The 15,411-nt window shown below is 37.6% G+C and overlaps 1 protein-coding gene across 1 annotated transcript in view; it reads right to left on the bottom strand.

The window, feature by feature from the left end:
* The window catches only part of csmd2 (CUB and Sushi multiple domains 2), a 393,418-nt gene that overhangs the window by 13,390 nt on the left and 364,617 nt on the right, over positions 1–15,411 (bottom strand). Inside the window, exons 58-67 of the mRNA XM_053492012.1 lie at positions 13,817–13,993; positions 12,332–12,511; positions 11,300–11,473; positions 10,798–10,971; positions 10,480–10,553; positions 10,257–10,368; positions 7,854–8,033; positions 6,455–6,520; positions 6,215–6,376; positions 4,627–4,739 (exon numbers count right to left, since the gene is read on the bottom strand). Of these exons, the coding sequence (XP_053347987.1) occupies positions 4,627–4,739; positions 6,215–6,376; positions 6,455–6,520; positions 7,854–8,033; positions 10,257–10,368; positions 10,480–10,553; positions 10,798–10,971; positions 11,300–11,473; positions 12,332–12,511; positions 13,817–13,993 (1,412 nt within the window). The remainder of the gene's footprint in view (positions 1–4,626; positions 4,740–6,214; positions 6,377–6,454; positions 6,521–7,853; positions 8,034–10,256; positions 10,369–10,479; positions 10,554–10,797; positions 10,972–11,299; positions 11,474–12,331; positions 12,512–13,816; positions 13,994–15,411) is intronic.

The following is a 15,411-nucleotide window of genomic DNA, read 5'->3' as shown; positions in this document are numbered from 1 at the left end:
TAGCGCAGAGTGTCTCCCATCCCTCCCCACTGAAAGAGCTTGGCCAATCAAATCTGTCAAGACCCCAAACCGCGGGAGGCTACAGCTACAACCTCACCCGGGAATCGAACTAGCGATTCCTGGGGGATAGGCCGAGCACGTTACCACTGCACCACTCATCACATCTTCTTACGCTGTATTTATGCAAATACTATAAACTATCTTATTGTGTGACATTACATTAGCTATCAGATACATTACAAAAGTTGAACTGTTGGGCAGGTAAAAACAAATCAACATCACAGCTGTTGTAAGCTTGCTGATATACCAACACAGTGGAAACCCCTCCCCTTTGTCCGGTCTCATATCAATAAACTCTCATCTTAAATTGATTTTCTTGCTTGGAAGATGTGCCCTTAATAGCATCTAAGGTAAATGCAGAATATTTTATTTGATTTCATTCATGTGAAGTAAAATCTATCAACTTGAGACAAGCTGAACATTCGACACATATACAGTTAGCGTCAGTTAACTACAGTATATTTATGAAGAATGGCACCAAAGTGGCTTTTAAAAGCACTGTATCCAAATATGTCGAGTTGTTATGAACATAACCCTATCTAAGACTTATCTGTATTGCTCCTCTTTAGTATAGACAGGTGTGAAGATTATCTCCATGGTCACATTTTCCTATGCTCATGTGTGTAACATGGGTAAACATACAGCATCTAATCCGTCCTGCTTTACTCCCGATTCCCTCCTCCAGACGCTCGTCTCTGGCTCCTTTCTCATAGATATCCAACTAAAGATCTATTTACATTTAGGCATTTGGCAGACGCTCTTATCCAGAGCGACTTACACATCTATTCACAAGCTTTACACTGTCAGAAATTTTCCCTGACTTTTTACAAACACCTGACCCTGACCCAATATTACACCTGTACTGCAAAATCTTCACTGATTCACCATCAAAGATCCACCTTTTTATTTATCTTATAGAGTCGTCAGCGACCTTAAGCCCTTTTGTTTTTCTGACCTTCTGTATCCATGCCAATCGCTTTTACACTCTTAGATCATTCTTTTTATTCTTTTATGGCCTGCTTTTTGAGTCCAATCCTTTCTTGTCTTGTGGAAGCACAGTGACTTCAGAACTCCTTCCTTAAAAGATCAGACTATGAAATACACTCACTCACTCATCGTTTGTACCGCTTCATTCTGTATATATTGGGGGGTGGGGTGGGGGGCATGTCTTTGAACTGTGGGAGAAACCAGAGCACCCAAGCCCGGAAAGAAGGTGCAAACTCCATCCACACAGTGGCAGGAATTGAACCCAGATCCTGGAGGTGCAAGGCGACACAGCTAACCACTATGCCACTGTGCCACTGTGCCGCCTACTGTGAAATACACATCAAATCTTAAACTATTCTCTCACTTACAGAACACATAACTTAGTTCTCCTTTGCATTTCACTGACAGTTAGATTTTAGTTAACCCTGATATAAGATCAGTATGCAGAATTTCTTTAATAATTCCAACCTATGTAAAATCATATATACATAAATCCAAAGCGTGGCTCAAAATGTTTCTTTTCTCACAATATTACTCTTCTCTTTTTATTCCTTAAAGGCTTTTTGCTCAATTACACTTATCTTGACACTCTTTAAAGACTTCTTTTACTTTATTTCTATTCCTCTTACACTCCTTTAAGCCCCCCATTTTTTGTAATGATGTTCCTTTGTGTTACACACAGCACTTGGAAAGTGACCTTGGGTGTTTGGAAGGCGCTACATAAATCAAACATGTTCATTTATATATTGTACTTTATTTAAGGCTGTAAAATACCAAATTAAATTGCCTTCATTTGAGGCATTTGCTTGAGGCACTTTTGTTATTGGTTTAAAAAAAATATGGCTGTTGTGCAACTGACAGTTTTAAGAATATTTGACGAATATATATATATATATATACACACTGTGAGGTCAATAAGTATCAATAAGTAAGTGATTTTGCAAGTTCTCTTACTTAGAAATCATAAAGAGATCTACAATTTTCAGCATAGGTGCATTTCCACTGTGAGAGACAAAATCTAAAAAGAAAAATCCGGAAATCACATTGTATGACTTTTTAACAATTTATTTGTGAATTACTTTGGGTCATTGTCATGTTGGAAGACCCAGCCACGACCCATCTTTAATGCTTTGACTGAAAGAAGGAGGTTTTTGCCCAATATGTCACAATTCATGGCCTCTTTCATCCTCTCCTTAATACAGTCGTCCTGTCCCCTGTCAGGAAAACCCAGAGCATGATGCTTTCAGTGCCATGCTTCACTGTAGGTATGGTATTATTGGGATGATACTCATCATTCTTCTTCCTCCAAACACGGCGAATGGAGTTAAGATCAAAAAGTTCTACTTTGGTCACATCTGATCACAGGACTTTCTCCCATGACTCCTCTGGATGATCCAGATGGTCCCTGGCAAACTTTAGATGGGCCTGGACATGGGCTGACTTAAGCAGGGGAACCTTCCGTGCGATGCAAGATTTTAAACCAGAAAATTATATAATCACAATAACTATGCTCCTTTACTAAGGCATTAAATTAATCAACCTGTAGAGATGCACATGTGCTCATTTAAAGGTTTGCAAAGTTTATTTTAATCCCCTCTGGATCCCGAGCAAAGTGGAGCAGATGCACACCAATGATGAAATGGTCATAATCATCCTTGATGTTTCAGTACAAAATCAATATTAACTGTTCACAGCCTCTCAGGAACTCTCCACAGAGTCTCTCTGTCTGAACGTCAACCTTGAGAACTTAAGAGTTTCATCTGTTAAGAGTAGACAGCTGTTATAAAAATAAAAGGGTTGCTGTAAATGAGGCGTTCTTTCCCGGCATTGACTGACTCAATCAGAGTGTGGTTAAACTCTACAGGAGACAATTAACAAACAATAGGTTTTTTTGCATAGTTGTGGCGTTTAAAACTTGCTAAAACTAATCGAGTTTTATCTTTTTATTTATGCAAGATCACATATATCTGAAGGGTTTTTAAATGTAAAATGGCTGTAGGATAATTTAGATTTAACTGAATCTTATGACAAAATCCGTAACCTTGTTTGAAATGGCACGTGCACAAATTGTTCACTACTGTGCAGCAAAAAAAACAGCTGCATTTAGTGAGAAAGTGATGCTGATGATCTAAAGATGCCATGAGAAAATGAATGCCTTTCTGCCAAACTGAAGCTCCCTATAGAATCCCCTGCTACACTAATGCACTTATCCCAGTGTTTCACTAGTGCTTGTATTCCATCAAAGCAGAAAGTTTGCTCAGTACTCCGGAGCCATGATCAGACTGCCTTCTTTACGTCTAAAATGCTGGCCTCATGGAAAATCCTTTAATGGCCCAAACATGTGGGAATGACTTGGAGTTAAGTCAGGGTTGTACGGGAGATGTATCAGTAACTCCTAAGCTAAGATACTGTAATGTGCAAGTGGTCTTCATATATGACAATGTAAAGAGTTCCTGCAGACATATGCGTCTCTTCCTCAAGACTGTTCTCTAAAGTTGTCTGATGATTCAGATCCACTCGCTAAATGTTTATGATTAACTGGACAAGGTTGACTCCGATTCACCTCAGCTGGAATTGTCATTCCTGGATGTACTGGCATCTTTCAAACCTTGCATTATGCACTATTCCAATGCTTTACTGTAGCCTAGAGTCTCATTAACGTACTATGAGACTATGAATAACGTACTTAAAGACTTATGTAAATGTCAAGAGGTTTTACAGTTTCATTCACAATAAATTTTATCAGAAGTCTCGGTTTGACTTGTATAATACAAATATACAAGTTTGTATACTGGATATAAAACTAATAATAATACCTATAAAAATAATACCTTATTATATAATTTAATAAAAAATGTTCTTTCTGGAAATGTTTGGAGCTTGTACAAGGCTTTTGATAGGAGTTGTTCAAAAGTAAGAAGATGAAGAAGTGAAGGAGATGGTGGGTGTGAAAATGTCATCACAAGTGAAAAAAGTGTTGGAAATTCGAAAAAAGACTTTAATTTTTTTTTTACAATTAAAGTTTTTATATGTGGCTATTGATTATTTTTTAGCTTTTCCATATCATTCATAATAGTGTGTGATAATCATACATATATGATTCTAAAACAGAATATGCTAATTAGTAAATGACGTTATTAGACTTTTCCTCTCATCAGCCCTACAAGTTTTTTCCAAAGTATTTTATACAGAGCATATACCAAGGGAACCAGGTGAAATGAAGCACTATATAAAGAAAACTAAATATTGATTGATGAATAGGCATGCAGGAATGACAGCAGTCAGGAAAAACTGTGAAAGGTCACAGGTTTGGATCTTGATATATCCTGTTACTGATGTTCCGCCCTTCAGCAGTGATGTTTATCTACTGAATGAAGAACCTTGAACAAATATCTGAATCTCTTCCGTAAGTGACGCTAATAAGCTCCAGTGACACCAGTGTGTCTGGAGAAGGACATTGATTCTGAAAATAACCTGGTAACATAAGTCGACATAATTTTATATTAACGTGGCAGGACGTTTTTTTTAACCGACATTGTTTCTCATGGACATCATCTGGGAAAAAAATAAGGAACATACATGTCCGTCCAGGGCCCAGTTGTCGATTTTGAATTTGTTGACAAATATCTCGACTGGCCCTCGGATTTGGTAGACCTGGAGCAACAGATGGGCCTCTTCTCTTTTATAGATTCCTGCATGGGATAAAACAGCAGTCGATTAGTGCTGCTTTAGATTTATGTTACAAGAGAAGTTGGATTACTAAAGATTTACATGATGAAACAAACCAACAAATTGATTCACTAATAAGATCCATGCAATTTGTATTTATTTCTAAATAAAGTACAACACATAAGGTGAAAGGAGACACATTTAGCATCCTTAAAGTAGATTAAAAGGCTTGTAATCTTTCTTTAGCATGTACAGTAGGGTAGCTATCCCTATTTGCATAAGCCTGTTTTAAACAAAGGTAAATCATTGTAAATGGATAATAAATGCTCACAATTCTGAAAATGTACTTTTATATTAGAATTTGACAACATGTTTATTTTAATTGCCTGCATCCAAAGAGAGTCATTAAAACAAGTTTTAACTCACATCAACAGGACATGCTGATGTGTACACTTTAATATTCTGCACTCATATTTTTAGCACTCTTTCAATGCATCTCATCACTTTTAAATAGCGTTATATGCTGTAGGACACGTTTCATATACTGCTTCCTGTCTTCAACTATAAGACACACTATATATCTTTATTTGCTGAAATAAAAGTATAGACTTATAAAACATAAAAAAGACATAGCTTATTACCTTATGTTATGAATATTACTCGAACTAAATTTATTAATACATTATCTTCAGTGCTGAAACTGCATTTCCTTTTTTTAAGCCTTTTTTAAAAATTTTATAGCACTTTGGGTGTCCATGTCTACCACTTAACATCGGCTTTTTCAAACATTTGAGCTTCACACAGCATTTAGTAGGTGGGTCCAGACTGATCTGGCATGATGAGCAACTGCATTAGTAAATGAAATGTCCGTTTCAGATGCACTGTGAGCATATTTTGTAGTTGTTTTTTTGCACTGCACCTACCGACCTACCTACACTAAGCCCTCTGAATGTGAAGCTTCCAGAATAAGTGACCCACCACTTTATAAGTTGTATTTTGGGTGATTTCAGTTATGCATGTTTTAAGATTCCTGGTTCAGTAAGGTCTATTTTGGTATTACTGAATCATGTCTGATTTTTTTTTTTTTTTTTTTTTTTGAGTATTTAAATGAGGAATATGTGATGTAGTAAGAAAGAGCAGACCCTTAGCCTCATGCTGGCACCTGCTACACCAAAAATAACTTGCATCGTGGGTTTATAGTGAAAAAAAAAAGCATGCTATTCTATGAGGACTGGAATTTTCAGCTTGGACAGTGTTTATTAATGTGCTTTAAAACAATGTACATCATTTTAACTTTTAAAATTCTGTTGAATGACCAGTAACAAAGTATAATCAACATTTTTTTTCTGAAATAATATTTTTTTTACACATTTTAACTGGCCATAGCACAAAACTAATGTGTTTGACTTGATCTGACGGGTCATACTGTATAAACCTTCATATTCAAGCAACTATGGAAGGGTGAGGTTTAAAAGGAGGAGCAAGTGGAGATCCATACCAGCCAGATTGAGCTGCACTCCACTGTGGTCCATGAGAGTACCATTGACACGGTTACTAAATGGCTCAAAAGCGGTTATGCTCAGCATGGCTGGCTGCTTCTTCCCAAGGTATTCATACGAGCCCCTCCACAGTGAGTTCCGAGCAAACACTCCACTAGGCACTAATAGAAGGATGGAAAAAAGATTAAGGTGTCTCTTTAATGATTTCCAACTGTGTTTGTTGTTAAATCAACACCTACCCTGAAGTTTCGTGTTAGGTGGTTCTTGCACGGTTCCAACTGTTTTCCCACTTGGTCTGTTATCAGCTATGAGAGAGAGAGAGATATGTAATGCTATCTATCTATTTAATGATGAGACTGTTCATCACTTTAAAGAACATAATATATTAGCCATTTTATGCAGAAACAGTTATTTGGCACTAGTGCTTTTTATAAGCGGAAAAAGAAAAATGTGGGAAAAAGGAATGTGACATAGTGCCTACATACTCCAGTAACCTTTTATTGTTTGTCGGGGCATTTTATTGTTGTCGGGGTCACGAGCCACAGTGCATCCTGGAACACTAGGCACTAAGTGGGAATATACTCGAGCGAATGGATCACCGTCCATTTAGGCATGTCACCATTCAACCCAAACAATAATTTACATCCAAGAGCACTTAAACATACCCAGTCCACTAACCAGCTTATTGTTTTGGGACTTATGAACGGTCACTGGGTAGAATGAATACACTGCAATCCATTTTATATACCTACATACAGTATACAGTAGGTGCAAGTGGTCACAGGATTGTGACAAATTTCAAAACTACTTCAATTTCCTATGCGTTACAAATCCTAAAGTTAAGATTTTATATCCTGTGACTATGTTTCAAAATCATTATTTTTTCCTCATCTTCATGTAATATCGCAGCAGTATAGCTTGTAGAACTGTTAGAACTGATTGTTGGCTTTACTAATACAAAATCCTTTTCTGAGAGCAGTGTTAAAACTAACAGCAAGTAATAAAACCCCTACACACATTTGGTGAAGACAGAGCGTTATTAGCTGTCAGAAGCCTGAACACACTCTCTGTCAGCTTCCCCACAGGTACTGTTAATATTCCTCCACTGTGAAAAGCCAGCAGCACAGTTCTCTACTCCATCTTTATAGCTTGGCTTTAAAACCTATCAGTACCATATTTCAACCACTTACGGCTCAAGATCCATCAAAGCCATTATTTGCAAGAACTACTCCCACTTCTAGGCACACTGAAAAAGATATTTGTCTAAAAGTTTGTCTTCTTTTGTTCTAATCATTCACCTTGCAGGCTGAACGGGATCCAATAGTGTGTCGAAGGAGACGTAGCGCAATCTGTGTGTCCCAGAACCACATTTGCTCTTAACCAAATCATCGTCTCACACTGGGCTAATCAGAAATATGAAATTCCAATGATAGTATGATGGATTAAGCTCCCTGATAGTGCCAGCTTTTTAAAATATAACAGGTGCAGGTGGCAATGCATCAACATTAGCAAAAATGAGAGAAGTACAAAGTGCACCAAATCTCAGCAATTATCCTTTTAATAGTAAGGCAGAAGTATATGTGACTTGCACCAAAACAAGGTTTATTATTATTATTTTTTTACTTTTTCGCATGGTACCTGCACATAATGGAGGCTTGCCAGTCCAGCTGCCATCAGGTCTGCAAGTGCGGTGTTCAGAGCCTCCAGCTATATAAAAGCCAGGCTGACAGGTGTAGATGAGAGTGTAACCCAGAGATGGCAGCTCTATAGCTCTAGCATCTGCCTGTGCTGGAAGTTCAGGCTGATTACAGTGATGAGCTAAGGAAAACAATAGAAAGTATCAGACAATTTGAATCCCTGAGTACAAACAAAATGATAAAATTATAGTTCCTTTTCTAAAGTAATATCCATTTAGCATGTTTATACCACATACTTTAAGATGTTGATTGATTTTCTTTAACAGCACGGCTCTGACATTAGTGTCTGCTAAAATTTAAATCACAGGTTTACTGTACATTAATGTGCCCCTTCTAATATACTGAGCCCAAAAAATAAAAAATAAAATAAAATAACATCAAATAAAATTCGCCCTTTAAAATTTCGTTGGCTCTCCTTTACCTTCATGGCACGCATTTGCCTAAGCACTGTTTCAACAACCTTTTGCAATGTCATTCCATTTATTTCTATCCACAGTTATTTCTATCCACAGTATTCTACAACACATCCTAAAGATTTTTAATGGGGTCAGGTCAGGACACTGTGCTGGATTATTCATGCATGACTAAGATTCCTCTGCTCACAGAGCCTCTTCTTTACAATTAGAGTCTAATGAATCTTGGCATTGTTACCACTGAACATGCCCATTCCATCAGGAAAGATCATCATTGATGTGATACCTTGATTATTCAGTACATCCTGGTCTTCAACTGGCTTCATTTCATTGCCTCATAACATTACTGAGCCAAGACTGACCACCTGAAGGAACCCTAGATTATAACACTGCTTGCAGAGGCTTGTACAGCGGGTACTATGCATGATGGATGCATAGTGCCTATGCATACAGTAATGCACTTCCTGTTTTACCCTGACACGCCCATCAGTGGGAAATAAGGTCAATCCGGACTTATGAGACCATGACTTTTTCCATTGCTTCAAAATACAATCTTACTAATAATGTTTTGAGCCCAGTTGCTCTATGAGTGTGAATATGCTCTTACTTTCACTATTAATCATAGTTATGTGCTGTTAATTTTTTATCATGTTTGAGTTATCTCTGATCACTGTCACTGTCAAGTTTTTTTTGACTACATTTCTTCCAGTGTTGATGGTTCAGCACTATCCTTCCAGGTTTTAATAATGACTTGGACAGCTCTCAACCTAATTCCATTCATTTCAGCAATTTCCTTACTTGTTTTTTTTTTGTTTTGTTTTTTTGACTGATGCAGGCCAATAATTTGACCCTTCTGAAACACAGTAATCTTTTCAACCACATGGTATGTCTTCCGGCACGGCTATTTAAATAATGAGAAGCTATTTGCTACATCAGATCACCATGTGCACAGATGTACTGTAGGTTTTTAAAAAAATCTTTAAAAGAAAGTTTGGCTGTTTTAAAAACCCAGTAATTTTATGGTTGCTCAGATCTCCCTAATAAAAAAATTCTCACCTGAATGCTGATAATGGTAATTCACATCAATGTGAAACTAATTTAATGACCTTATATTAATAGAACCATGTGCCCAGGATGACATTAGAACCTTTTCAGTGAGTTGATTAAGCAAGAGCCTTATAATAGTAGATCAAAAAAATAATAGAACATTGGAGCCATAAAAAAAACATAGTACATTTACTTTTGATTATCGAGTACATTGGAAGTCAAGTTTAAAAAAAAAAACTTATTTTCTACTGTAATGTAAATGTAAAGAGGAACCTCTATTTTCACTTAAGTACAGGACTTGTGTACTTTGTCCAACACTGTACAGCAATAATTTTTATTAGGCAATTTTTTCTTTAAATCCAAACTGCAACTTTTTTGGCCAGGCAATGTTTATGATAATTTTTCATAGTAACAGTTTATTTACAAGGTATTAACTTCAGATCGGTATAAGGGGACATTCCATATAATCTAGTCTCTGGTAACAGATGAAAAGCTATCCCATTACGTTTTCTAACAAGACAAAGTCTTGCAGTTTTACAGTTTCTTGATAACAGGACAAACTGTACATTTCCAAAAAAGGCAAAAAATGTGAGCATGCTGAGGGAACAACCATTTATAACTCATATTCTGTACAATAGAATAATAACTACCTGAACTAAATTACATTATTAGGAGAAAATTATACGGGGTGTAATTAACTTTGGTTTGGTAACAGTAACTCCACTTTATATCGCGCCTCCTCACATTACCCTATTAAATCCTTTCTCAGAACAGCACACCTTATTTTTTAATTTCTTACTTAATGCATTAAATAATGAATAGTGAAGAGATATGTAATATCATTAAAGGAAAATTTATACTGTAGCGAAGAAAATGTTATTTACCAATACACTCTGGCGGCATGCCACTCCAAGTGAGGTTGGGCAGGCAGGTACGCGAGATGGAGCCAAGGAGCAAGTAGCCCTTTCTGCAGTTATAGAACACTGTGCTGCCAATCTGTTTTGAAGCAAAAACAACATTTTAATCATTGGACGACACGTTAAAAAGTGCAGCCATACTACAGTAGAATAAGACAAATGTATACAATACTTGTCTGTGTTACAGTACCTGGTAGCCTTGAGTGTTGTTCTGAGATCCAAACAGGGGCACTCCAGGATCCACGCAGTTGGTATGACTCGGATCTAGAAACAAACCAATAAGCAACTTACTCATACCGTCTTAATTAAAAATACTCATCAAACCAAAATGTAACTGTTGTATTGTGTTCAATATTAAGGCACTTGTCGACTAATATATTATTTAAGAATTGAATTATTAAATGACCAGAATTTGCATCCACTCAGTTTTGAAGGTTGTTTCCGATGTAGCATTGTGTATGTTTGACCCTTGCCTTGTGTATGCCTTAAACCTTGCCTAACCTCGTACCTATACAAGATGGCTGGGTCCCACTCCAGGTTCCATCATACTGGCAGTATCTCCTTGTGGAGCCAACAAGTACCAGAGGTGGAAAGCAGGAGAAGGACACAGAGGAAAGGTAAGTAAATCCTCGATCCTCACGCCGACCCTGAGCAGGGATCCCTGGATCTCCACAAAACACAGCTGTAAAGAACATAAAGCAGTGTTACATAATATTATAAAAATACAGAGTTATATTATGGTCTTTCATTTCTTAATACTGAAATTATATCCTCTGTTCCATTTGCACATGTACTCCTGCTATCCTAGTCATGTTCTGAATTTTAATTCCTAGTCCTGGCTCTTTTGTCTTTTTTAACTCTTCTCATGAAAAGCATGGTCTTCTTTACTCTGACCGCTTTTAACAATTTTAATAATTATCTCCAGAGAAGCCTGGATAAAATAATCAGTTAATTATCACCTAAAGTATGTTTTTTATTTTTGCGATACAGGAAGCAAAAGTGAGACTTACGGAAACATTGTGGCCTTTCACCACTCCAGTTGCCAGAGCCCTGGCAAGTGAGGACAGTGGGCAGAGAGAGTTGATAGCCCTGGTTACAGGTGTAGCTGATGCTGGAGCCCCACTGAAAGTCTGTTCCTACCACCTGGCCATTAGGAATACTGGGTGGAGCTCCACAAACAATTGCTGCAAAGGAACACAGACGATGTTTGCAAATATCATCAAACAGTAAGTTCATTTTTTACATAAAGTTGATTAAAAGTAACTAAATAATTAGATTAATTTAAATACTCTTCATCATAATGACACTTTTATAGGAGACTGATTATAAACAAATTGACCTAGTTAACACTTTTCTGTTGTTTATTTTTCCAGTTACTTAGCAGCGCCTAGCCACCATCATCATCTATGTAAATAAAAGAAATGTTTTGTCTGCTTTGTTCGTCTGCGTAAACAAAAACTTTTCTACATACTCTGTTTCCCATTAATTGGAATGATGAAATGACAGGAGAGTCAAAATCTTGCCAGATTCTAGATACATTTTGTACAATTTCCTATATAATATTTATAACAAATACCATATAATGTTGTCAGACATAACAAAAATTTGTAAAATTACATTTAAAAAAAATTGTAATCATGCAGGCAGACATGTATGTGGATTTCAACCTGAAATAATATCACTGATTACATTAAATCTGATCAGATTATTTTTAGCTTCAGCCTTTTAACCATTTCTAGAACCTCTTTTCCCATCAACGAGTACTAAGGCTAGTAGTTTATATAAAGAAAATAACTTTTCACAATGCAAAAAAAATCTGAATATCAGCACTTAACATTTTCTTTCAAGGTTGACTATATCTTTAATTGATGCACTCAATGTTATTAATCATGATGACCACTTTTTAAACAAATGTTTTGATTGATGAAATAATAATGGCTCTGGGTCTTGAACCGAGACTTTAAATCTTGCACGTTTTTTCACCCATTAGACGAAAGTGGTTGTGGTAGAGGATCAGTACAGTCATTTAAGTGAAACCATACCTCTACACACAGGCTTGGTGCCATTCCAAGTGCGATCCTTTGTGCAGATGAGAGTGGAGGCACGGTCAGCATCCATGGTGAAGCCTGGGGAACACTGGAAGCTAACAGTGCTACCGTATGTGAAGTCGTTGCCCAGTCGCAGACCGTTGGCAGGCACTCCTGGGTCTCCACAGTTAATAACTAAAAAATAAAGCAGCATAGAATAAAGAACATTTTGTGTTTAGGATTTAAATGAAATGCTTTCAACCCAAAGATTTCTACCTATTGTTTGAGCCAGCAGTCATTTAATGAAATAAACCTGTATTACTTTTAATGAATTGTATTAATTTAAACCATACTGTACCTTTACATTATTGATTTAATTCAATTAATACAAATTTTCAGAAATACTTCCATTTTATATTATCTCTGTAAGCAAAGGCTTTATGGTTTGTGAAGTGTCAGCGATTTAAACAGTATTTGGTATCTTTACTCAGCAGCCACCCAGAAAAAGTAAAAGCACAGTGTCAGGATACATAATGGCTGCCTGTGACCTCCATTAACTCAGAGCCTAAGTTGTTTCTATTGTCTTTCAGAAGCAAGCCTATGCATTTTACATTTACATTTATGTCGTTTGGCAGACACCCTTATCCAAAGCCACTTTTATTTATCTCATTTACACAACCAAGCAGTTGAGTAATAAAAAAAACAAGATCTTAGAATGATACGGTTCTACCAACCAAATGTTCAGATTTAGCCATCAATAGAGTAAAATCAGATATCCATCCATCCAGGAACCATGTAGGTCAATGGTGACCATTCCATTTATTCCCATTTTAAACGACTGTGGTAAGACCTCCAGTCAACATTCACACACCATGGCCAATTTGGAAACACCAATTAGCGTAATCTGCATGTCTTTGGAATGTGGGAGGAAACCAGAAAACCTTAAAGAAACCCACCAAGCACAGGGAGAACATGCAAGCTCCATGCACATAGACCCGATGCGAGAATCGAACCCAGGACCTGGAGGTGCAGGGCGACAAGGCTAAACACGAAGCCACTGTGCTGCCAAAATAAGATATGCATTTTTTTTTTTTACTTAGTAAATATAAACATTAACTAATTCATTTATCCTGGTTAGGGTTGCAGGAATTTGAGAACACAGATGAACCTCACCTAGGTCATATCATGCACAGGAAGTCTGCATTGGAAACTTTCATGGGACCCTGGAGCTGTGGAACCATGACCCTAACCACAGCATCACTTTTTTTAGGATCCTGAAATTTCCATCTTTCACATTTGTTAATCAAACCAAGCCAAGCACACATGCTAACCAATTAATGAATAAATAAAATAAAGAATTGCCCTAGTTTTAATATAAAATGAAAATGGGCTATTCAGACTGCAGGGAGAACAAAAGCTTTATGGATGGCTGTGATGGTGATAGAGAGGTTGTTAGTGCGATGTGTGTGTGTGTGTGTGTGTGTGTCACGAAGATGGTACCTGTGCACTCAGGCATGTCTCCAGTCCATGTTCCGTTGACGGTGCAGTGGCGTGTGAGCAGGCCAGTGGAATAGTAACCCTCTCTGCATGCATATGTAACGGAGCGGGAGAAGACCAGCCCATCATGGAACTGGATCAAAGCATTCCGAGGGGTGCCGGGATTGCCACAAGACACAACTGAGATAGAGAAAAACAGAGAGAGAGAGAGAGAGAGAGAGAGAGAAAGATCTTTTCTAGGCTGTTGCACTTGAAGTATAACAAGGGCAAATAAGGTGGCCATATTGGGTTTAAAAGCCTTGCTCAAGGGCACAGTGACATGGGTGAAAGAAAGGGCACAGACTCCGCTAATAAGTCAACACCACTGGTGCTCTGACTGTGATTAAACCTGGCAGGACTGCTGTAGGGTCCTAACCTGCTAAACATGCACTGCAACATCTGCCCTGCTTTAATAACACTTCATTTATTTGGATTTAAAAACACACTAAATTTACAAAAAAAAAAAAAAAACCTGAACAATCAGGACCCCCATGTAAAGCTTAAATAAGTAAAATGATAGCGCTAAAGTCATTTGACAGAAAACAACTGTGACATGATCAGAGTATGACATCACAGTATGCATCACCTCACATCACCAATGGAGCAAAGGTACAGACTCAACATACAAGCACCACATGTGACAGAGAATCGCCACCTCATAGTCTCTACTATGATGCAACAGTATAGGGTCTGTGTATAAAAACCTGTGTGTAAGAGACTGCAGTCAGTAACATGTGAGACAGGGGAGCGCACCGGCTGCTGGTCATCTCAGGGACACTGATGGTATAATAATACCGCTCTTTACTTATACCAAGGAATGATCACTTGAATCTGAGTTACTTGATATTTGATTTGGATAATGGAAAATTACTAAGCAGATAACATGGGCATAATGAAAGAGAGCTTTCTATTACAATTATACAGTCAATCCCAAAATTATTGGCACCCCTTATAAAAGAAGCACAGATAAATTGCTTTAATTAAAATGAATATCAATCTATTAGTGATTTGTGACACGGGGACCATTTAACTTTATACATTGACTACCCACAACGTTAACACTACCCCCAGATAAATTGACTAGCATTGATTATCAGTACCATTAAACTGGTGACAGGATTATGGGCTCCCAAGGCACATCTACCTAGCCCTATCACCAAAACAAAAAAATAACAAAGCAGCACAAGCTGCTGAAAATAGTTAATGCTGGCCACTGCAGAAAGGTATCAGTCTTGTATCACTCAGTGCACCACAACCCGCCGTGCACAGGCTTAGTAGGCAAAGTGTTCAAGGTTGTTTACCCGGCCTCCAAATTCTTATCTAAATCCGACCAAGCACCCATGGGACGTGCCGGACAAACAAGCTCCATCCATAAAGGCTCCACTCTGCAACACACACAAGGGATCTGCTGCAAATGTCCTGGTGCGAGACACTACAGAACACCGGCCCCATGGAGCCACGTGCTAAGGGGCCTGAGCTGCCCAGGTGGCACAAGGGGAAAGCCAAAACCAAAGTGATTTTAATGCTATGGCTGATCAGTGCATAAGCACAATATTATA

The sequence above is a fragment of the Clarias gariepinus genome, chromosome 3 (assembly GCF_024256425.1).
Source record: "Clarias gariepinus isolate MV-2021 ecotype Netherlands chromosome 3, CGAR_prim_01v2, whole genome shotgun sequence".
Classification (NCBI taxonomy): domain Eukaryota; kingdom Metazoa; phylum Chordata; class Actinopteri; order Siluriformes; family Clariidae; genus Clarias; species Clarias gariepinus.
The sequence above is the reverse complement of the archived record's forward strand: the minus strand, read 5'-3'. Positions and strand labels throughout refer to the sequence as shown.